General features: G+C 37.1%; 2 protein-coding genes and 1 long non-coding RNA gene across 26 annotated transcripts in view; 2 read left to right on the forward strand and 1 right to left on the reverse strand.

Annotated features, from left to right (window-relative positions):
• FAM117B (family with sequence similarity 117 member B) overlaps nucleotides 1-6,236 on the forward strand; it is an 87,302-nt gene extending 81,066 nt beyond the window's left edge. The window contains exon 9 of the transcript XR_014080043.1: nucleotides 4,011-6,236. The gene's annotated coding sequence lies outside the window, so the exon portion shown is untranslated. The remainder of the gene's footprint in view (nucleotides 1-4,010) is intronic.
• ICA1L (islet cell autoantigen 1 like) overlaps nucleotides 1-24,634 on the reverse strand; it is a 75,730-nt gene that overhangs the window by 27,115 nt on the left and 23,981 nt on the right. For 19 of the 24 annotated variants that reach the window (XR_014080047.1, XR_014080046.1, XR_014080053.1 and 16 more), the window contains 9 exons: nucleotides 23,901-24,024; nucleotides 22,538-22,736; nucleotides 19,559-19,684; nucleotides 17,950-18,048; nucleotides 16,645-16,730; nucleotides 14,718-14,761; nucleotides 9,544-9,618; nucleotides 4,086-4,340; nucleotides 3,193-3,282 (listed from right to left, as the gene is read on the reverse strand). Coding sequence is in view for 13 of the 24 variants with exons in the window: in XM_081581980.1 (XP_081438106.1) it covers nucleotides 3,193-3,282; nucleotides 4,086-4,340; nucleotides 9,544-9,618; nucleotides 14,718-14,761; nucleotides 16,645-16,730; nucleotides 17,950-18,048; nucleotides 19,559-19,684; nucleotides 22,538-22,736; nucleotides 23,901-24,024 (1,098 nt within the window). In the remaining 11 variants the exon portion in view is untranslated. The remainder of the gene's footprint in view (nucleotides 1-3,192; nucleotides 3,283-4,085; nucleotides 4,341-9,543; nucleotides 9,619-14,717; nucleotides 14,762-16,644; nucleotides 16,731-17,949; nucleotides 18,049-19,558; nucleotides 19,685-22,537; nucleotides 22,737-23,900; nucleotides 24,025-24,634) is intronic. The other 5 variants (XR_014080054.1, XM_081581990.1, XM_081581988.1 and 2 more) reach the window with 1 other exon arrangement.
• Nucleotides 16,292-22,918, forward strand: LOC145542667 (uncharacterized). Its single transcript, XR_014080057.1, has 3 exons — nucleotides 16,292-18,543; nucleotides 19,488-19,550; nucleotides 21,281-22,918. It is a non-coding gene; the product is annotated as an uncharacterized LOC145542667 (long non-coding RNA).

The raw sequence follows: 24,634 nt of genomic DNA on the forward strand, positions 1-24,634 counted from the left end.
TAGGAAGAATAAAATAGGATTCCATGAGTCCACAATGATACATATCAACAAGTAAGTAAAAGTGAGGACAAGACAAAGCGTTTCTGTACAGTAGAACGCCAGCTAGTAAACGTAGAAGGAATGATGAAACAGAAAACTATCATCTAGCAACAACCACAGTAACAGACATTTCATGCAGGAATTATCAATGAATGCTAAGTTAGTGGGTGAAACTTTAATAATCAGAAACAACCCATTCTCACAGTTTCAAAATATTTTTCCACATGATAATTATTCATCACAAAGGAAAAAACAGAATAGTAACTTGATACTGAATAAACCTGGCAGACACCACCTTAACCACCTTAACTGATCGAAGTTAATAACATCGTAAGCAATGGGGCAAAAGAGACACTGTGTGCCTCCTGGTATGGTTTACTAAGAACACACAACATCGTTCCTGTGCTGCTAGTCCTGACAAAATGCATAACCCGTATCTATGAGACAGCGTCAGATAAACTCAATTCGAGGAATGTTCTACAAAATAAACCACACACACACAACAACTGAAAAAATCTGAATAAGATCTATAGATTGGATAACAGTAGTATGGTAATGTTTAATTTCCAATTTTGATCACTAAACTGTGATTAGTAAAAGGATGTCCTTCTTAGGAAACAGACGCTAACGTTTTTAGGGGTGAAGGGCATTATGCCTGCTCCTTAAGTCTCAGAATAATTTCAGTTCACAAGAAATTACATATATCACACACACACAGAATAAGGGAAACATGGTAACATTTTGGGAAATCTAGGTGGGAAAATATGGAAATATTTGGTATTATTTTTGCAAGCCTTTCTGTAAGTCTGAAATGGTTTGAAAATTTTAAAATATTGATACTACAAAGATTTAGATGTCAGCCTGAAAATGCTCCCACTGGTCAACATGGGGACAATTTGAGAACCAAAATGATTAAGTACAGTAGTGATTATAAACCACAGAAAAAGTATGAATCCATTCTGATAGTGAATACATATGTAAATGGGGAATAAGAGACAGTTTTCTGCTTACAGCAGAAGGGATAGGCTACTCACTCCATTATTCTTGGGTTTCCCTGGTGGCTCTGACAGTAAAGAATCCGCCTGCAATTCGGGAGACTGGGGTTCAATCCCTGGGTTGGAAAGATCCCCTGGAGAAGGGCATGGCAACGCACTCGAGTATTCTCGCCTGGAGAATCCCCATGGACAGAGGAGCCCGGCAGGCTACAGTCCACGGGGTTGCACAGAGTCGGACGCAACTGAGCGACTAAGCACACACAGCACTGGAGAGGTGGAAGAAGCCAGCTGTATGGCATGTGAACTGTATGTCAACAAGGCTGTTTAAAAATGTGAGTAACGGATGAGTGGATAAACAAAACATGCTATGTCCATACAATGAAATATTATTCAACTTTAAAAAGGAAGGAAATCCTGTCACATACTACAACATGGATGGACTTTGAGGACATTGTACTAAGTGAAATTAGCCAGGTACAAGAAGAAAGTACTTGCATGACTCTGTTTATATGAGGTATGTAAGGTAGTCAGATTCATAGAAACAGAAAGTAAAATGGTGGTTACCAGGGGCTGGGAAGAGAGAATAGGAAGTTACTGTTTAATGGGTACAAAGTTTCAGATTTTTCATAGCAATGTGCATATACTTTACTGAACTGTACACTTAAAAATGGCTAAGATGCTAGATTTTGTTCTGTGTTTTTACTACAATTTAAAAAAAAGTGTGGAGAGAGTGCTAGGGTTGGAAAATCATCACTTTTCACCTGTAACAGGACAGGCTGAATCAGGCAAAAAGCAAAAATGGATGCTAAACCTAAGTGGAAATTCTGACAAACAGAAAAGAGAAGGACATGTACAAAGTTTCACAGTGTCTTCGCACAGAATGCTCAGTAATTGTAAGGGAGGACAGAACAAAACAGTGATCATATAGGAGAAAAACTGGACAACACCTTGGGTGCGTGGTCAACAGTAATAACACCCATGAGGGAGAGCGGGACTGCTCTGAGCTGTGAAACACTGAGAAAGGAACATCACCTATGTGTATTCTAGTCAGGATAATCTGACTAGATATTCAGGAAAACTAACAACCTAAATTCAATTACAAGAAGACCTCAAATCAAACTGAATAAGGAGCCTTCTATTAAGCACAATAGTGGAGCAGAGGGATGATATTCTTTTAAGATGCCCATGTCCAAAAAAATCAAAAGTTGTGGAAGTGTTTCATATTAAAAGAGTCTAATGAGATATGGCAACTTAATACATTACACGACCACAGACCCCCCCCCACCCCCTGCCCTGCCAGGCGGACACAGGACAGTGCTATGAAGGACATGACTGGGTCAACTCAAACACAAGATATAAATGCTTAGTAGATTATAGAAAAGTATGTTAACATTTCCTGACATTTACAACCATATTGTGGTTGTGCAAGAGAATATACCTGTTCTCAAGAAACACAAGCTGCAGCGTTTAGGAGTAAAGGGTCATGCTGCATGTAACTTACCCACAAGAGGTTCAGATAGAACAACACACACGTTACACACACGCCCATATAAAGCAAATGGGGTAAAATGCTAACAATAGGTAAATCTGCATGAAGGTGTTCTTTGTGCCATTTTCATTTATGAAATATTTCTGTATGTCTGAAATTCTGTCCAACTGAAAAGTTAAATCAATGTCAGTGACTAGTATTAATATGTATAAGATCCTGTAAGACAGGCAATGTGTCTATTTTCTATGTATATCCTACATGGTAATCACAACATGAACCAGCTCTGCAGACAAAATAAGTAAGTACTCAATATATGTTACCAATTACTAGGTACCAGGTCCTATGCTACAAGCCTGAGTGCATTCTCTGTCAACAGGCATCTTGTGCACAAAGAGCATGTTCTATTCTAATGGTATCATCCATTATCAATGAACTTTAACACAAAATATAAAAGACTGAAGTAGAGGATATAGTTTACCATGGCAAGCCCACAAAGTCTAGACATTACTTTCCACAGTGGGGGACAGCCAAATACAGCTTTCATTTTAATTGATTATTAACAAAATAATTTTCTGGACAATATGAGGCAAAGGCTATAAAATGATTCTTTTCTAAATTTACTTGAATTTGACTTATTATGATGGCAGATAATGTAAATAAGTAACTTACATTTTGTTAATTTCTTTGGACTCTGTGAAGGCACTGGCTGGTTATCAATGTGTGAAAGAGGAAATTCTAATCCCCCATGGGAGGCCCAGCCTGGGGAGAGAAATAATGAATTACCCATTGTTAATCAAATGGGAAGTAGCATCAGAAAAACAAGGGGAAAATATCTAATAAAAGTCCTCCAATCTTTGTACCAGGGTAATATTCCATAATATAATTAGGGTTTGGGAGATCTGTTAGGAGGAAACAAAACGAGGTTCTAAATGGAAGAGTGGGAAATTTGAGAAACATTTTAGAAATGTAATTGATAGGACTTAGGAACCATTATGGAAGTGGTGAACAATATGATTCCCAAGGCGTCGGGTTGGACACAGGATGGTGGAACAGCAGGTGAATGGAGAGCCTCTCTGACATGTAAACAAAGCAGGTGACCCTTTCCTGCTCCCAGCTTTCCACACAGTCCTCCACTCCCATCGCTTTGCCTGGAAGGCTGTCATGGAACCAGCTCAGAGCTGTTCCCTTTTCTTTTGTCATCTCTGAGCTCACAGGAAGAGAATGCATCAAGTTTTGCTAGGTAGAAGAAACAGTGTCACCTGCTCTAGGCAGGGATAACTTAGCAGATCAAGAATTTTAAGCAAGACACTGGTTTTCTATGTAGAGAAGATACCTGGGAAAGTCAATGAAGAAAATATGGGGTTTCGGGGAGGTTTCACTCTCCTTGACAGACTCCAGTGTTATCTGTTGTTTTTCTTGTTGACTAGTGTGACTGAAGATTTTATCTAGCAGTACTGAAGCTAACTCAGTCTTCTTGTTGATTTCAGCATCCACATGTACCTAGTTTTGCTTCACAAATATACAGCAATTCAGGGGTGTCCAAATGTTGCACAGACACTTACTGTTGAAAGCTCCAGCAGCATGAAGGCCAAGGTCAAAGAGCTGCGAAGGAAGGAATCCTGCGGAGTGAGCAAGAGGCTCAGACCCCCCAGAAGGCTCCTGGCATGTGAGACCAGCCTTGGGGCTTCCAAAGACAGCCTGGCATTCCTGGGAAGATTCACCAGCACTCCAACAACCAGGACTTAGGAGGCTGTTCAGAAATGAGAATTCCTTCTCAAAATCATCTTCCAATGAGTCTACTGGCAAATCTTTTGCAACTGTTGAGTGAACATAAAAACAAAATGGCTTTTATCTTTTCAAGGAAATAAGAGTAGGATATACGGCAAATCAAATTTGTTACATTCTCATATTTTATTAACATAATTTTAACAAATAAAGTGATTAGAAGTTTATGTGAAGATAATTTAGGTGGCTACATATCAAAATTCTTAAATTCTTAAAGAAATTTTTGGAAAATTCTTAAAGAAATGGGAATACCAGACCACATTACCTGCCTCCTGAGAAATCTGTATGCAGATCAAGAAGCAATAGTTAGAACCAGATGTGGAACAACAGACTGGTTCCAAATTGGGAAAGGAGTACGTCAAGGCTGTATATTTAGTCACCCTGCTTATTTAACTTATATGCAGAGTACATCATGAGAAACGCTGGGCTGGAAGAAACACAAGCTGGAATCAAGATTGCCGGGAGAAATATCAATAACCTCAGATATGCAGATGACACCACCCTTATGGCAGAAAGCGAAGAAGAACTAAAGAGCCTCTTGATGAAAGAAGAGAGTGAAAAAGTTGGCTTAAAGCTCAACATTCAGAAAACTAAGATCATGGCATCTGGTCCCATCACTTCATGGGAAATAGATGGGGAAACAGTGGAAACAGTGGCTGACGTTATTTTTCTGGGCTCCAAAATCACTGCAGATGGTGATTGCAGCCATGATATTAAAAGACACTTACTCCTTGGCAGGAAAGTTATGACCGACCTAGACAGCATATTAAAAAGAAGAGACATCACTTTGTCAACAAAGGTCTGTCTAGTCAAGGCTATGGGTTTTTCAGTAGTCATGTATGGATGTGAGAGTTGGACGGTGAAGAAAGCTGAGCACCGAAGAATTGATGCTTTTGAACTGTGGTGTTGGAGAAGACTCTTGAGAGTCCCTTGGACTGCAAGGAGATCCAACCAGTCCATCCCAAAGGAGATCAATCCTGGGTGTTCATTGGAAGGACTGATGCTGAAGCTGAAACTCCAATACTTTGGCCACCTCATGAAAAGAGTTGACTCATTGGAAAAGACCCTGGTGCTGGGAAGAATTGGGGGCGGGAGGAGAAGGGGACAACAGAGGATGAGATGGCTGGATGGCATCACTGACTTGATGAACATGGGTTTGGGTAAACTCCAGGAATAGGTGATGGACAGGGAGGCTTGGTGCGCTGCGATTCATGGGGTCGCAGAGTCAGGCACGACTGAGCGACTCTACTGAACTGATAATATACCAAGTTAAAAAACAGGCCAAGAGGACAGAGTAAAGATGTAAAAGATCTAAACAACATAATCAACGTGGTAGTTTTTTTTTTTCTTTCCAGCCATGCTGTGTGGCATGTGAGATCTTGGTTCTCCAACCAGGAATCAGACCTGCACCCTTTGCAATGGGCGTACAAAGTTTTAACCAGTAGACTGCTGGGGAGGTTCTACTGTGGTTGTTTTTGAATATATACAAACCCTAATAGAAAATATACCTTCTGTTGAAGCACACATTGAAAATTCACAGAAATTAGTAACTAAGGCACACACACAAATCAGTTTCTTAAAATAGAAATATTACAAACAACATGCTCTGATTATAATGAAATGAGACAATTTTTGGAGAAGGAAATGGAAACTCACTCCAGTATTTTTGCTTGGGAAATCTCATGGACAGTGGAGCCTGGTGGGCTACAGTCCATGGGGTCTCACAAGAGTCAGACATGACTTAGCAACTCAGCAACAACCACAATTGATTATAGGCAGGTCTTTCAATCGCCGGAGGATGGGGGCCCATAACCCCCACTGAGTTCAAGTGTCAACTGTATTTGGTCTTGTGATTCCTATATTTATGTATGAAACAAAAACTTACTAAATTGGTACCTTAAATAAAGTGTGATTAAGGGAAACTAAAAGGCTCTTCTGCCTGTACATTCTTAATACCTTCTTTTAAACAACTCCTGGTTGAAAGGTGAATGGAATTTCTGAAAACTAGTGATAAAAAAGATGTTTCATATCATAATCCATGGGGTATTTAAATAATAATAGAAAAATCATGACTACATTTATAATAAAAATGAAAGAGGCTTCTGGCATGATAGAATGATGAGGGCTAGGGACCTGCATATTAAGTAACTGGTGAAAATGATTTTAAAATCTCTGGAAATTTTCCAAGGACATACTTCAAATGAAGAAACATTTATGTGAGAAAATCTATTAAAATTCAGAAAGAATGAAAGACTATGGTATTTTAACTAAGAACCATTCCTTTCCACCCCCCTTTCTCAATTCATCAAGATGAAAATTTGCTCTAGTCTGGTGGGAGTCAGGGAGGGGACCAAGGAATAACTGCAAACAAGCATGAGAGAATTTGGAGGGTAATGGAAATATTCTAATCCTCAATTGTGATGGTTGCCCAACTCTATAAATTTACTAAAAGCCACTGAATTTTATACGTACAATGGGTGAATCTTATGGTATTTAAATTATAGCTCAATAAAGCTGTTAAAAAAAAATCAAGAGATTTTGTACAACTCTATGCAAATAAATTTGAAAACCCATACAAAATGAATAATTTCTGAGAAAAATATAACTTACTAAAATTGGTCCCAGGACAGGTAAAAAGGTTAAACTGATCAATTTCCACAAAGAAGAAAACTAAAAAATCATAGGCTGAGATATTTTCACAGGGAAATTGATATCAACGTAAACATAGTAAATAAAATATCAACAGACAGTGCACAATGACAAAGCTGGATTTATAACTGGAATCCAAAGATAGTGTAATATCAGGAAACCTATTAATATAGCTCACCATCTTAATGTATTTAAGAGCAAACATCAAATAATCACTAGTATAGATGCTGAAAAAGCTGTTGGGAAAATTCAACAAGGAGCGGTGTGCAACCATTCCTAATAAAATCTCTTGAGAAAACAGTAATGTGTGGATACTTAACATTATAAAATATATACCTCAGTCTAAAAGCTAGCATCTTAATTAATTCAGAAACAGGTACTGACACCAAGATCAGGAAATGCTTGCTATTATTTCACATTTTTCTGGAGGTGGTAACCAATTCAATTTTAAAAAAGAAATTAATTACAGTCACAGGAGTTGTTCAAGAAAAAACTAGACTATCTGTGTTTGCAGAAAACCTGATGGGTTACCTGGAAAGTTCCAGAAAATCACTCATAAAACTAACTCAAAGTATAAACAACTTTAGCAAGGTAGCAGGATATAAAACTAATATGCAAAAATCAATAGCACTTATACACACAAAATAGTAACCAATTAAAGATGAAATGGAAAGAAAATGTCATTTATAATCACAATAAAAGAAATATTCAGAGATGATCTTAACTAGAAATGTTCAACACCTACATAAAAAGACTATATATGAAAGCTATACAAGTAAACTTTAACAGAAAGATGCCCCTTGTTTTTGTCTAGAATGTCTAGACATCATCAACCTGTCAGTTTTCAGATTTAATGTGATCACAAAGTATCGATGAAACTTTCATACGGAGCTAGAAAATTTGATGAAAAAATTGATGTTGAGAAATAAACATGCAAGAATAGTTAAGAAAACAATGAAGATGAAAATACTAGTCCCACCAGATACAAAAACACACAAGAAAAGTTTCTATAATTAAAACCATGTGGGCTTCTCTGGTGATCAAGTGGCTAAGAATCTGCCTGCCAATGCAGGGGTTTGATCCCTGGTCCTGGAAGATCCCAGATGCCGCAGAGCCAATAAGCCTGTGCGCCGCGACCAGAGAAGCCACTGTAATGGAAGCCTGGGCACTGCAACAAAGAGTTGCCCCCTCCTGCCACAACTAGAGAAAGCCTGCATGCAGCCAAAAATAGATAAATAAGTCTTTAAATAAAAAATGTAAAGCCAGGACATGGAAGCAACCTAGATGTCCATCAGCAGACGAATGGATAAGGAAGCTGTGGTACATATACACAATGGAATATTACTCAGCCATTAAAAAAAATACATTTGAATCGGTTCTACTGAGATGGATGAAACTGGAGCCCATTATACAGAGTGAAGTAAGCCAGAAAGAAAAACAACAATACAGTATACTAATGCATATATATGGAATTTGAAAGATGGTAACGATAACCCTATATGCGAGACAGAATAAGAGACACAGATGCATAGAACAATTTTATGGACTCTGAGGGAGAAGGTGAGGGTGGGACGTTCTGGAAGAATAGCATTGAAACATGTATATTATCATATGTGAAACAGAACACCATTCCATGTTCGATGCATGAGACAAAGGCTCAGGGCCGGGGCAATGGGATGACCCAGAGGGATGGGATGGGGAGGGAGGTGGGTGAGGGGTCCAGGAAGGGGAACACGTGTAAACTCATGCCTGATTCATGTCAATGTATGGCAAAAACTATTACAATATTGTAAAGTAATTAGCCCCCAACTAAAATAAATAAATTTATTAAAAAAAAAAAATGTGGCAATGGTGCATTGACACATCTATAAGCTATAAAGAAAGTCCAGAAATAGACTCAAATACGTATAGAAATCTAGCATATGAGTGGAAGTTAATCTCAAATTACTGGGGCAAAGATGGCATTTAAAAAAATAAAGGATAGCCATTTGGAAAAATATAACGTTCAATCCATTGTTCCAACACCATATGCGTGAATAAACTCCAAATGAATTGGAGATCTAAAGGTAAAAAAAGAAAACTATATCAATACTAGTAGAAAGCATAAACAAACTCCTCTAACCTGGGCTTTGCATAGGACATAGATCCAGATCCAATAAAACAGAAGATTAATAAATTTGACTATATAAAATGTTTAAAATTTTTTCATGGCAAGAAACAACTATAAGAAAAGTCAAAAGACAAATGACAAACTGGGAGAAAATGTATGCATCATAATTGCTTGGAAGAAATATTCAAGGTAGTATTCACTCAGTGCCTACACTGACAGGTGGTAGAGATACATGAGATAGTAAGATAAACAATAGTCTTGCATGTCCTCACAGTTAGATACACTGCACAGGGCCAAAACATACAGAATAAACAATTGTTTAATTTCCACTGTGACATGCTATGAAGTAAAAGTGCAGGATTGCATTCCTGGGTAAAGACCTATCAGATTTTCATGTTATGAAAATGAATATTAAATAAAAACTAAAGAATTTTAAATAATAATTTATCCATATATACAGTGAAATTATAATATACCATTTTCAGAGTCAGAAAACTGAGGTGCTACAAATTCTTTCATTCGAGAATGTTTTTCTTTGTGATCTTCAGTTGCTGAAACAAAAGCACATGAAAGATTAAGTTGAAGAAGAAAAAATGTAGCATGCTTATGTACTATAGTACTTTATAATAATTTAAACCCAACTGTTCAACTGACCAAATCAGATTATAATCCATATATGTAAAAATTTCAAGATCTGTAGATAAAAATTACATATGTATAAATATAACAATTTTATAATACCCACAAATATTCAGGTCCTCTGTTATATCCATGCCCTCTTAAAAGTTAAAAGTTTTCACATTCCATGTAACTGGCACAGTGCCTATGGAAAACAATATGGAGGTTCCTCAAAAAAACTAAAAATAACATATGATCAAACAATGCCACTTCTGAGTACTTATCCAAAAAATAAAAATAAAAACACTATTTCAAAAAGATATATGCACCCCCACATTCACTGCAGCATTATTTACAATAGCCAAGATATTGAAAGCAACTAAGTGTCCATCAACAGGTGAAAAAAGAAAATGTGGTTCATATATGCAATGTAACATTATTCAGCCATATAAAGAATAAAATCTTAACATTTATGACAACATGGATGGATGTTGAGGGCATTATGCTAAGTGAAATGGGTCAGACAAAGACACATACTGTACCATCTCACTTATATGTGGTGTATAAAGAACAAATGATACCTGAGCTCATAGATTTAGAGAACAGTGGTGGTTGCCAAAGGCTGAGGTGGGAGCACAATGAGTGAAAGAAGTTAAAAAGTACAAACTATCCATTATAAAATAAATAAGTCATGGGGATGTAATGTACAGAATGTTGATTATAGTTAGTACTTTGTTACTATTGTTCAGTCCCTAAGTGTTGGATTCTTTGCAACTCCAAGGACTGCAGCATGTCAGGCTTCCCTGACCTTCACTATCTCCCTAAGTTTGCTCAGATTCATGTCCATTGAGTCGGTGATGCTATCTATAACCATCTCATCCTCTACGACCCTCTTCTTTTGCATTCAATCATTCCCAACACAAGGGTCTTTTCCAACGAGTCGGCTCTTTGCATCAGGTGGCCCAAGTATTGGAGCTTCAGTTTCAGCACCAGTCCTTCCAATGAATATTCAGGATTTATTTCCTTTAGGATTGACTGGTTTGATCTCCTTGCAATACAAGGGACTCTCAATCAAGAGTCTTCTCCAGCACCACAGTTAGAAAGCCTCAATTCTTTGGTGGTCGCCTTCTTTGTGGTCCAACTCTCACATCTGTATGTAACTACTGGAAAAACTATAGCTTTAACAATATGGATCTTTGTCAGCAAAGGGATGTCTTTGCTTTTTAATATGCTGTCTAGGTCTGTCACAGCTGTCCTCCCAAGTAGCAAGCATCTTTTAATTTCAAGGCTGCAGTCACGTGTGCAGTGATTTTGGAGCCCAAGAAAAGAAAATCTGTCACTGCTTCCACTTTTCCCCCTTCTATTTGCCATGAAGTGATGGGACTGGATGCCATGATCTTAGTTTTCTGATGTTGAGTTTTAAGCCACCTTTTTCACTCTTCTCTTTCATCCCCATCAAGAGGCTTTTTAGTTCCTCTTCACTTTCTGCCATTAGAGTGGTATCATCTATATATCTGAGGTTGTTGATATTTCTCCTGGCAATTTTGATTCCAGCTTGTGCTGCATCCAGCCCGGCATTTTGCATGATGTACTCTGCATATAAGTTAAATAAGCAGGGTGACAATATACAGCCTTTATGTACTACTTTTCCAATTCTGAACCAGTTCTTTATTCCATGTCTGGTTCTAACTGTTGCTTCTTGACCTGCATACAGGTTTCTCAGAGGGAAAGTAGTCTGGTATTCCCATCTCTTTAAGAATTTTCCACAGTTTGTTAAGATCCAGACAGTCAAAGATTTTTGCATTGTCAATGAAGCAGATGTTTTGCTGGAATTCCCTTGCTTTCTCTATGATCCAGTGAATGTTGGAAATTTGGTCTCTTGTTCCTCTGCCTTTTCTAAACCCAGCTTATACAGTTAGTAATATTTTCAAATACTGCATATTTGAAAGCTGCTAAGAGAGTAAATCTTAAAAGTTTTCATCACAAGAAAAAAATGGTAAATGTGTATGAGGATGGATATTAACTAGGCTTATTGTGGTGATCATTTTGCAATATATACATATAGCAAATCATGTTGTACACCTGAAACTAATATAATGTTATATGTCAATTATACCTCAGTATAAGTAACACGTGTACAACATAGTGATTTGCAATTTTTAAGTTATGCTCCACTTATAATTATTATAAAATACTGACTATATTCCCTGTCTTGTACAATATATCCTTGCAGTTTATTTTACACATAATTGTTTGTATCTCTTAATCCCTTAGCCCTATTTTGTCCCTCCTCCCCTCCTCGTCCCTGATGGTAACTACTAGTTTTCTTTATATCAGTAATTCTGGGTTTTTTGTTGTTGTTATGTTCAATAGTTTGTTTTATTTTTTTAGACTCCTCATATAAGTGACATTATATAGTATTTGTCTTTCTCTGACCTATTTCACTTAGTTCATCCATATTGTTGGAAATAGCAAATTTTCATTCTTTTTTATGACTGAGTAGTACTCCTATATGCACACCACATCTTCTTTATCTACTTTCATCTGTTGATGGACACTTATTGCTATGAACAATGGGATACATGTATCTTTTCCAATTACTATTTTGGGGATTTTTTTTGGCTATATATACCCATGAGTGGAATTGCTTGCTCATATGGTAATTTTATTTTTAGTTTTTGAGAAACCTCTATACTGGTTTCCATTGTGCCTGCACCAATTTACATTCCCACTGGCAGTGTTAGAAGGTTCCTTTTTTTACACATTTTCACAGGTATTTATTATTTGTAGTCTTTGTGGTGACAGCCATTCTGGCAGGTGTGAGATGATATCTCATTATAGTTTTATTTATTTTTAAACAGTTATTTGGCTGTTTCAAGGCCTTAGCTGGTGCACACAAGATTCTCAATCTTCACTGCAGCATGTGGAATCTTTAGTTGTTTCATGTGGGATATAGTCCCCTCACCCAGTATTGAAACCAGGGCCCCTGCATCGGAAGCACAAAGTCTTAGACACTGGATCACCAGGAAGTCCCTCATTATAGTTTTAATTTGCATTTCTCTGATGATTAATGATGTTGAGCATATTTTCATGTTCCGATTGGCCATCTGTATATCTTCTTTGGGAAGATGTATGTTCAGGTCGTCTGCCCATTTTTAATCAGGTTGTCTTTTTGATCTTGAGTTGTATGAGCTGTTTATATATTTTGGATAATAATTTCTCATAGGTCATATCATTTGCCAATTTTTGTCCCATTCCACAGGTTGTCTTTTGATTTTGTCAATGGTTTCCTTTGCTGTGTGTGCAAAAACTTTTAAGTTTAATTAGGTCCCATTTGTTTATTTTTGCTTTTATCTCCTTTGATTTAGGAGAAAGATCCAAAAGAAAATTTTGCTATTTATGTCAAAGTGTTCTACATAGGTTTTCTAGGAGTTTCATGATTTCTAGCCTTAAATTTAGGTCTTTAATCATTTTGAGTTTATTTTTGCCATGTGCAGCAACATGGACGGACTTGGATGGTATTATACTAAGTGAAATAAGTCAGAGAGAGAAAAACAAATGCTGCATATCATTTATATGTGGAATCTACAAAACAGAACAGACTAGTGAATGTAACAAAAAGGAAACAGACTCACAGATATAGAAAACTAGTGGTTACCAGTGGGGAGAAGGAAGAGGGAAGGGCAACTTAGGGATAGGAGACTAAAAGATACAAACTATTATGTATAAAATAAGCTAGAAGGATATTATATAATAGTATAACACAGGGAATATAGCCAACAACATCTATAAATGGAGCATAACCTTTAAAAAGTGTGATCACTCTGTTGTATATCTATAACATATAATATTACATTAACTATACTTCAACAAAAAGGGGACATAGCTACTGATATAGCAGGCTTTAAAAGATAAAATAATACAAGTGGATGTTGAAACTACAACAGTGTCCATTATATTTCATTTATGGTGGTTAAAAAATTTTCTCTAATTGGATACAGGATTATGTATGCACAATTAGATAACATTTGGAACATATGTTTGAAGGTATGTTAGATACATGAACGCATGACTATTATAGTGTTTAGTTTCTTTTATCAGTATGGTCTGTATTTATGTGTATGCTTAAAAATACTGGACATCTACTATGTGCTACATAGTTTATAAATATATCTAGCATCCTGCCAGGTAGGAGTGTGTGAGTCATTTTTCAGAAGAGAAATGTGAAAAAGGCATAAATGACTCATTTTTTAAAAAAAGTTGGCCTTCAAATCCAGATTTTTCTGGCTCCAAAGCTACAGTAATTCATATATATGTTGATTGTACATATAACATATATTTATTTAAAAATAACATAAATTTAAATGAGAATAATTTTGAAACAATCAATACTGCCCTGTGAAATGAATATCTACACTAAAAGCAACTGTCTTAAAGAAGCCCAGAATTCCCTAAAGAAGATAACTGGACACTCTAATTATGATTGCCTGAAAGCTAACTCGTTGCCAAGCACAGCCTCCAGTTCCACCCAAGCAGGAAGCCTGGACTGAGACCCTGGGCGGCTGCAGAGCAAACTCTACCACCTGCCCAGGCAGGGAAGCAGGTGAGCAGTCCCACCCAACAGGGGAGCGTGGTCCTTGACCCACCTGCCCAGGATGCCCTAAAAGTGACCCTGGGGAGCCTCAAAGCTCAACTTACAGTACTGCCCAGTACCATATCCCAAATTAAATATAGTAACTGTGTGAGGTGATGGATGTGTTAACTAGTCAAATGGTGAAAATCATTTTGCAATACATACAAGTACCACCAAATCACCCAATTGTATACTTTAAACTTACAGTGTTACATGTTAATTACAACTCAATAAAGCTGGGGGGAAATGCAAACTCAGAAGTGTTTGTACAGAGACATAAAGCGACTTAACATTTTTTAATTAAATGGATATTAATACAATCTCTCTGAAAAGGCTGCAACAAGCTGTTTTCGCATTTGTATGTGATCATTTCACATTTTAACGAATCTACCATCTTACCTGGTTCACTTCCCAAGTTCACTTCCTCATCTGACAAAACTAACCTAAAGTAAAACAGAAAAATGACAAGATTTTGGTTAAAATACATTGAGGAATCATACTCTACAAACTGTTCTGTATGGCTTAAAAAAGTTTTTTTTTTAACTGAGGAGGCAGTTGTCTGGTAGATCTCCTAAAATCTGAGACAAATCTTTTCTAGAGCTACATAGACTGCAAAAATAACCTTTCACCTCTTATTCTTTAAATGCATATATACTGAGTATTGATAGAAGCACTAGGTACCACGTTCAGCATGGTGAGCACTGTGTGAAATACTACACACAGAGAACATCTGTCACCAAAGCCATCGAGTATGAAGTTTAATTTTCAAGCATTAAAAAGTTATTGCTCAAGAATTCTTGGCAAGTAAAGTATTGGGAGGTTGGGGTTGACACATACACACTGCTGTATTTAAAACAGGTAACCAACAAAGACTTACTATTTAAAGAATTAAAATTTTTAAAAAAAGAGATTAAAAAAAAAGAGTACTTGGGAACTACAGCGAATGAAGAACTGTAGAAAAAATGGAGTATTCTATTTTGAACAAGAAATTGATGTTTACAAAATAAGGCACATTTGGCTAAAACATTCTCAACCAAAACTAATTTTGGAAAGTGTTATCATTCATCTGGTGTAATAATTTAAAAAAATGAGATAAAGAAGGTTTTATCTTTTTTTTTTTTGGCTGTACCAAGCGGCACGTGGGATCTTAGTTCCCAGACCTGGGATGGAGCTCATGCCCCCTGCACTGGAAGCACCGATTCTTGGCCACTGGATTGCCAGAAAAGTCCCGAGATACAGAACCGTTTTTCCTTATTCTTGGGGTATAAACTCACAACTCTAGTGTTGGGTTTTTTTTTTAATAAGCCTTTAAAGATACTTAAAAGCAATACAGTATTTATTTGCAAATACCACAGAAATAAACCTACAGAACAAATAGATAGTTTGACATGGAATGAAATTTTCAACGATAGCATATATAGATTGTGTTTTAAACATTTTGGACAAAAGAGAGGGTGAGGTGCTTTGGAACCTGTTTGTTAACTTGAAAGGTAGCTTTCATAATGCTGAAGATGCATGAGGAGATTCCAAATAAAACTTTCATAAAATGTGATAACGAATATATTTACTAAATTAATAAACAATGTACAATTTTAAGTCTTAATATATGTAACTAAGTTAATACATTTAATTTATATCTATACAGTTGATTACTTAATCTATATTCTAAAACATTTGTATATCCAAGGTGGTAAAAAAAAAAAAAATTTGTTTGGATATCCCCCTAGGGAAAAGGGTGAAATGCCTGTATTTCAGATCACCTTTCACTCAACAATATAGTATTGTCATTGTTTGGGCCTATTTCTGGGTTCATCATTATACTCAGTGCAATCTAGTTAAAATGACAAGTGGCAGGTCTGCAAGGAAAACAAAGGTAACATGTAACTAAAGGGAAACAGGCAACATGAAGGATGAGCACAGCAAGGGCCTCTATTTCTAGGGAACCAATCCCAGTCCCCTCGGTGTTGTCTTGGAAACAAACTGTCACCAGCTTCCATCTCATAGCTACCAACACCTATCTCTTTCTTTTTCAAGCTGTCCTCTCTGGGATTCACTAGAGACAGGCTCTTAGTACAAGAACCAGTCTCCTACACTAAATAATTTGGGGTTATCACCAACTGTTCTATATTCCTATCACCAACTTTGCCTGCCATGCCAAAACTGGGGCGAGGGGGTAAGTTTCAGAGCAAATGTCTAACGTTAACTGGAAAAATGACATAGAAGTATTCAGTATTTGGTAAACCAGAGAAGAAACAACTCTTTCCAAATATATAATACAATGGTATCCAGAACTTCATAGCATGATCTGAAACTTTTGTCTGCTTACCTATTGAGGTTTTCAGGGAGAGAACTTTCTTCTATTTGTTCTTCCTTGTGGTCTTCAGTATGCTTCACTGGAGTGTCTTGCAGTTGCTAAGGATAAGAAATTTAGTGTTAAGTAGGTGGGAGGAATATTTTGCTCTCTTTGTGCAAACAAAAATGAGAATAAAAATTCTAAAGAACAATATAAAACAGGAAGAGTTCTGAAGTCAAGAGTGGGAGATGTATGCTGATATAATTTGACCTGAGCCCTGCATCCTTTGTATCCTGGCTGCCCGTGGCCATGACACACACTGTGGACTAGTCACAGGGTCCACCACTCTAAGATATGCCACAGAAGACCTCACTATGTTGCTAGCCAGCACTGTGATGCTCTAAATACAACTAAAGATTTTCAACTTCAAGTCTGAGCTGAAATTGGATATGAAAGTTGCCTAAAAACACAGTATGTTATCCAGTAAAACATTAACTTGGAAAAGTAAAAAACCAAAACCTACATACAACAACAATAAAAAAAGAAAACAAAAAAACCCCCGAATCTATTAGATTTGAAGATGCTATGTCAGGACCTGACTTAAAAATCTACACCAAGCCCCAGTAACATACGGTTATAGGATATGAACCCATCACAAACATCACACCCAGCTTAGGCAAACTTAACATTTTCAATCTCTACTGAAAATAAAGCAGAATGATTAGTTCAAAGGAACTGAAACGTAGCCTACTAGCATGGAAGAAATGATTAACATGGTGCATCTCTGCTGGATAAGCCACGCACACAGAAAGTTGACAGGAAGAGTACGTTTTACATGTAGGTGTTATGGAAAGAGCTGACCTAATTCAGTACTCCTCAGCAGCAATTACACATACATAATGACCAAAACTGGCATAATGGTACCATGGATCACATCTATGACATAAGTGTAAAAGGAAAGCAAAGAAACTTTAACTCCTAAAATTGTCAGGTAGGTAATGTGGTCATTTTTGAGAACACATGACCACTTTCCATCACCTGTTTCTCGTTCCATTACCTTTTCTTTTTGCATTTTAATTTTCACTTTTTCTTTTATTCCCCTCTCTCTCACTCTACTAATATCATGAGCCCACCAGCAGTGTGCCCATGTATTTGTTTAGTGCTGCTGGCAACATTTGGAATCTGGGAACTTCATAAAAATGACTAGCTGAAAGAGTATAGAAAAATGATTCCCAGTGTTTTGTAATTTTGAAATTAGGCTTAGCAAAAAGCAGTCTCAAAGTTATCATCCAGATGAAGTGTCATATATCTAAGAAAAGAGCACTGAAAGGAATGTACCTTAAGAGCTACAAAGTCGTATGGATGAAGGCCTATACAGGTCCCATGAATCTGGGACATCATTCGAGCTGTTTTCTCCCAGAATCCAAGCAGTGTTCTCTGCAGAGAAAGAAAAGGTGACACTACAGTCCTGCTTCCTCTTCTCTTTTCAGTGCTGTTTTTCCTCACTATCATAGACAAATAGTTGTTGTCAAATAACAAGAAGTATAGGATCTAAAATCAGTTTCCAGGTCTGGGGAACCAGAAAGCTCTGTAAACAGTAACTCTGAACAAGGACTGGTACTGTGTCTGCATGTATGTGCGCCTGTGTGTATACAGCACCGACACATAACCGGAGCGGGAGTACCTGCAGCCAAGAGAATGAAGCTGGCAGATTAGAACGCCTTCTGAGGAATCCAGGAGAAAAATGTTCAAAGCACCAAAATATCATATTTGTGTCAGAGGTATATGTGTAAACTTTTAAGATGGTAAGCATGTATGCTGCTGCTGCTAAGTCTGACTCTGTGCGACCCCATAGACGGCAGCCCTCCAGGCTCCCCCGTCCCTGGGATTCTCCAGGCAAGAACACCGGACGTTGCCATTTGCCTTCTCCGGGTAAGCATGTATGAACCTTTATTAATTGGAGTAAAATAATTTGTACCATTAAATTTGGACTTTCATTTAGGGTTCAAGAAAGACTTGTCCAAAAAAAATGTGTTATCAAGCTAACTCAAGTAATTGAACATTTTCCTCGCTGCCTCAAGGTTTCCGTTCAAGGTGAAGGGGTGAGTGGGGAGAACAAAGGAGAGCTGGGCTAACAGCTGCTGTGTTCCCGGCGTTACGCTCCCCAGATTACCAGGTAGTTTTATTTTCAAGTGTCACCTGTCTTGATTCTTAAATTCCACAGAATTGAACTGAATTAGGTAGATTCCTTAAAAGCAGCATCGAATGCCATTTCCTTTAGTTTATTATTATTCTCCCATGCAAAAGTTTATTCTATTTTGCCGCTGACTGATAAAATCAGTAACTGTTACCTGTTAATATCTAACTTACTCATTGTATGCTATTTATGTGTGACTTGGAATAAAGTAAGCACAAATGAGACTTCTGAGATTACAGTGGTATGGAATGGTGATTTGGCAGAACTGAACATAAGACTTAGAAAACCTAAGTTTTTAAGCCCAACACTACCATTTCCTTTAAGTCTCATTTAATTTTCCCTTTCCTCATCCACCAATGATAGAAAAGTGTTAAACTTTCGGGTCACAGCATCTTTGCTTCAAATGAAATTGTGTGTAGAACTAGTTCAAACTGGAGCATCTCTGAATGAACCAAGCTAAGAGGCCTTGAATCCAGACTCCTCTCAAGCTCCTAAATGTCTTGTCAGTCTCTCCTTCCTAGGATATCAAAGGGAATAACGTGGAACTATGGGAGTAGGTAATTGCTAAGGTCTTTTCCAGTCTAGTATTCTATGATTCTGAATGTCATAACCTTAGTAAGTCAAGTTTAACAAAATCAAAGGAATCTGATCAATTATACGATTTTTTTGCACCCTTTAGACAACTTTTAAAAAGGAATCTCACCACTCATCTTTTTACTGCAAGGACATGCTGACCATGGAGGTGGGTACCTGGTAGGTAGCGAGTGAATGAGACAACATATTGCAGCGACTAGCTCCAAGTAAATCCACTTTCTGACAAACATCCATCTTTAACTTGTCAAAAGAAGTTTTGCTATTTCTCACTTGGATCTGTACCTGCAACCACAAAAATGTAACTTATTAATACTTCTAATATAGAAACAAGTGTACCACACAGGTTCATGATACATGTTTTCAGACACATGAAATTGTAACAGAGAAGATTCTCCTTCCCTGAATTAGTATTTCATGATTCATTGAAAAGATTTTGGCTATTTTTGGTAACTGTGGGAGATTCTTTCCACCAGGTATCTTTATGCTGAGAAACTATGTGACGAAAGACAAAAAAACGTATATAGCTAATAAGAAAAAACAGATTCCAAGTAAAAATAAACATCCAAAACTACTGATAGATAATATTTTGCTAAGAAAGAGTAGAAGAATAAATGGAAAGGGGACATAGTTAGTGTTGTAAAGCATTAATAATAGTTCTGAATCATATTTAAGTTCTGTATTTATAAATCTGTATTTATGAACTTAAATATAGGCTTATATATCTTACACATAAGGTGAGTCATCTGTCAGTAAGTCATGTGAACACTCAACTTTAAATGTACTCATTCATTCATTCAAGGAATACTGATAAAAGGTATCTACTATGTGCCAGGCACTGCTCAAGGAACGGGGATACCGTGGTGAACAAAGTTCTTCCCCACCATCCCTGAGTGAGGGAGCACAGGAAAAAAAGGAAGTAAATAAATATATACGATGATCTCAAGTCACAAAGATAGTATATGCATGAAACAGAACTGAATGACAACTTTTGGTAAGAGGGTCAGCAAAGCCATTGGTGAGCTCAATGCATGATGTCTGAACTGGGACAGGAAGACAATGAGTGGATGAGCGGGCCATGCTAAGATCCTGAGGAGAGCCTGCTAGACCCAGGGAAAAGGAAAGACAAGTTCTAGGTATGGGGGGGTGTCCACAGAAAGGGAACAAATGGGGTAGAGCATATTCCTTCCTTAAGCACAGACAGTAAGTATGAGATGTGGCTGCAGAGGGCCCAGGGAACGGAGTGTGCAGGGCTATTTGGGTCTAGATAGGAGGTGTGGATCCTATTCTTTTTGTTTGTTTAATTGAAGTGAAATTCACATAACAAGCACTTAACCATTTTAAAACTGTACAATTCAGTGACATCAGTGCACTCACAGTGTTGTGCAAGCACTCCCTTGGATTGTATCTGTCAAGGATTATAAAGGGGATAGAATGACAGGTTGCCTGAGGCCACGTGTCCACCTACTGCCCATGTCTTTTGGAGAAATCAATGAGGCAAAGCACTTGTAACAGCTAGTAGAAAGATTTCATCTATATTAAATATAAGTATGAATTTTTATTACAGCTACTTTAAATATTTATAAAATGGAGTGAGTACATTTAAAAAATATATTTATTTGGCTGCACCGGGTCTTAGTCGTGGCATGAGTGATCTTTTAGTTCAGGCATGCAGCATGTAAACTCTTAGTTGGGGCATGTGGGATCTAGTTCCCTGACCAGGGATGGAACCTGGGCTCTCTGCATTGAGAACATGGAGACTTAGCCCCTGGACCACCAGGGAAGTCCCAGAGTGAGTGAATTTTACTATTCATGTATGGTAAATTCAGGGGATACAACTTAAAATAAGTAGATTATTTAGCTTATTTAACTTATATGCAGAGAACATCATGTGAAATGCCAGGCTGGATGAAGCACAAGCTGGAATCAAGACTGCTGGGAGAAATAATCAAGAACCTCAGATACCCAGATGACACCACCCTTATGGCAGAAAGCAAAGAAGAACTAAAGAGCCTCTTGACTGAAAGAGGAGAGTAAAAAAGTTGGCTTAAAAGTCAACATTAAGAAAATGAAGATCATGGCATCTAGTCCCATCACTTCATGGCAAATAGATGGGGAAACAATGGAAACAGTGAGAGACTTTATTTTCTTGGGCTCCAAAATCACTGCAGATGGTGACGGCAGCCATGAAATTAAAAGATCCTTGCTCCTTGGAAGGAAAGTTATGACCAACCTAGACAGCATATTAAAAAGCAGAGACATTACTTTACCAACATAGGTCTGTCTAGTCAAAGCTATGGTTTTTCCAGTAGTCACGTATGGATGTGAGAGTTGGACTATAAAGAAAGCTGAGCGCTGAAGAATTGATGCTTTTGAACTGTGGTGTTGGAGAAGACTCTTGAGAGTCCCTTGAACAGCAAGGAGATCCAACCAGTCCATCCTAAAGGAAATCAGTCCTGAATGTTCATTGGAAGGACTGATGCAGAAGCTGAAACTCCAATACTTTGGCCACCTAATGTGAAGAACTGACTCATTAAAAACACCCTGATGCTGGGAAAGATTGAAGGCGGAAGGAGAAGGAGACGACAGAGGATGAGATTGTTGGTTGGCATCACTGACGCGATGGACATGAGTTTGAGTAGGCTCCGGGAGTTGGTGATGGACAGGGAAGCCTGGCGTGCTGCAGTTCACGGGGTCGCAAGGAGTTGGACACGACTGAGTGACTGAACTGACTGAACTGATATGTTCACACATGCAGTTGTTTTAAAAGTTTGTGGTCAAACTTATATATTGTGGCAGAATGAAAAATTTTATAACCTTCACTTATAATTAATAATCATTTTACATGAGTTTTTACTTAAGTGCTTTCCCTGCTTAATGAATGATTTTCCTCCTGCAAACCACTCCTAAGAGCCCAGGTAAGCAACATTTGAAAGGTAGTTATATCTATTATGCCAAATAGTGGGGGAAAAAAAAGTGTGTGACAACCTTTTGTATTTACTTCAACTGGAGATTTCCAAGCAACTTAAGAATTTGTAATATAACACATTTTCCAAAACTAGTCTGATGTTTTATGCTCTTGATTAAGTTATTCTGTAGAGGTTCAAGAAAATAAATAAAAAGGATGTATTTTCATACTTTTCGGAACTTTTCCACTTGTTTTAAGGTGTCTGGGTCCAGTTCTTGAGATACATCTTTCATCCATAGCAGGGCTCCTCTGTATTCTGTGCGTGCCTGCTCCATCCGATTAATTGTTGTCAAGGTATCAGATACTGCCCTTTGACTGAATGTTGCTACTTCTTGTTGAAGTCGAGACAGGGGAGTATACAGGGCCAATCTAATGACAGAGAGGCAAAAATCAGAGGAATGTACATCCCACAAGCAAAATAAAGACAACCATAAAGCAGAATTTGCTATCAAGATGAGTCTATAAACAGGAAATTATTAAGATGCCTAAGAAAATTAGAAAGCAATAAGGATCATATAGATAACTTTGAATTGTTAATAAAGGTATGTTTATATTTCTCCTTTTTCTTATTTTAGGAAATATAGCATTTTTACAACATTTTGGGATGCTTACCATGTATAAATAATCTGCCAAGTAAATCTGCCATTTAGAAAAGAATTTCATGAGTAAATGAGTTCCTATATTTATAAAGCATATTCCTATAAGCAGAAAGCTGGGGTTTTTTGAAAAATTGAAGGAAAATCTGGGTGTTAGAAAAGTAGATAAAATGCTAGATGAGCTAATGAGGACTAAATCCATAGCATCTGAGGATGAGAACAAGAGGAAAAAAAAGGATTTAAGAAACATAAGTCAAACCCAGTTTCTCTGCTTCTGACTCTGACGTAACGAACGGAGGAACTTGTATTTCATGTCTCTCGGTCATCTCCTTAAAGATGGACTTTTGTACTTATGTGGTGTTTCAGCATAAAGCCACTTAAGTTATGCAATGCCATTTACAAGTCTAATAAAGCCTGTTTTTATTTTTCTCTAGAAAAAGGAAATATGTTGGCTGAATTTAGTAATTGCAGGAGATTCTTTGTAACAAGTATCTTTATGATAAAAAGTTATAAAATAATAAATATAAAGTATATAATTAAGAAGAAAATATTTCCTCTGCTTAAAAAGACAAGTTCCAATGTACTCATAGATGGCACAGTATCCAAAAAGTGAAAAAAATATATATATACACATACTTAAATTTTAGCCATTGTGTGCCTCTATTTCACTAAACCACTTATGAAATTTAAATACAGGCCTAAAGGCTATTTCCAGGAATTAAGCAACCTATGAACATAAAATTTTAAGTAATGATTTTAAGTAAAAAATAAGTAAGAGTTAGGCATCAAAACAATTATATACTGCAATATACAATTCTTCTCTTTTAACCTTCCACTGGAATCAAGAGAAACCTTTACAAATATTCAAATTTAGCTATACACATCAAAACTGTCATACTGACTATAAAGTTAAAGATGATGCAAAACCATGATAAACCTTTGCTTGGCTGAAGAACAGAGTGCCTTGCCAGTGGCATCCATCATTTTGCCAGCCTGCGTTGTATCCCGTTCTGCTTGGAACTTTAAGAAGAGCCCTAGTTCGTTTTCTTCCTCTGATATAACTAGGGGAAAAATTACAGTATAGTTCATTGTTTCATTTCATCATTTGTTTAAAACACACACATATACAACTAACATTCTCACAGCAGTAATTCTCTATACTTAACAATTACTTAGGGGCAGGAGGAGAGAGACTTGTTTTTAAAATGTAAATTCCTGGGCTCTGTTTCCAGAGACACTGATTTTACAGGTCTGAGGATCTGCCTTTGTTTTTTTAAAACAAGAATTCCAGATGGTTTTGATCAGTGACTCCATAGACCTCACTTTGGGAGAGATTGATCTTTAGTGGAAAAAAAAAATTCCAAAATGATAAAACCACAGATGACATATTTTCAAATGTGCAGAGATGCATATTAGGACCATTGGCACTTATAAAGTACTTGGTTTCCTATTTAAACTTATTCTTGTCTCCCATCCTGGCTTCATCTTCTATGCTCAGTATCACAGATTCACAATTGTCCACAATTTTGCTGCTAAAACCCTAAAAGTTGTCACATAGTGCAATACTACTCAAAGTGTGGTCCGTGGACCAGTGCCAGGCTAGTCCAATGGTCTGGTCTGTGGACCATTTGCTACCAGCTTGTGACAAATACTCAGACTAAGATACCATTA

Source organism: Giraffa tippelskirchi, chromosome 3 (assembly GCF_054371585.1).
Source record: "Giraffa tippelskirchi isolate mGirTip1 chromosome 3, T2T-mGirTip1v1.2.pri, whole genome shotgun sequence".
Classification (NCBI taxonomy): domain Eukaryota; kingdom Metazoa; phylum Chordata; class Mammalia; order Artiodactyla; family Giraffidae; genus Giraffa; species Giraffa tippelskirchi.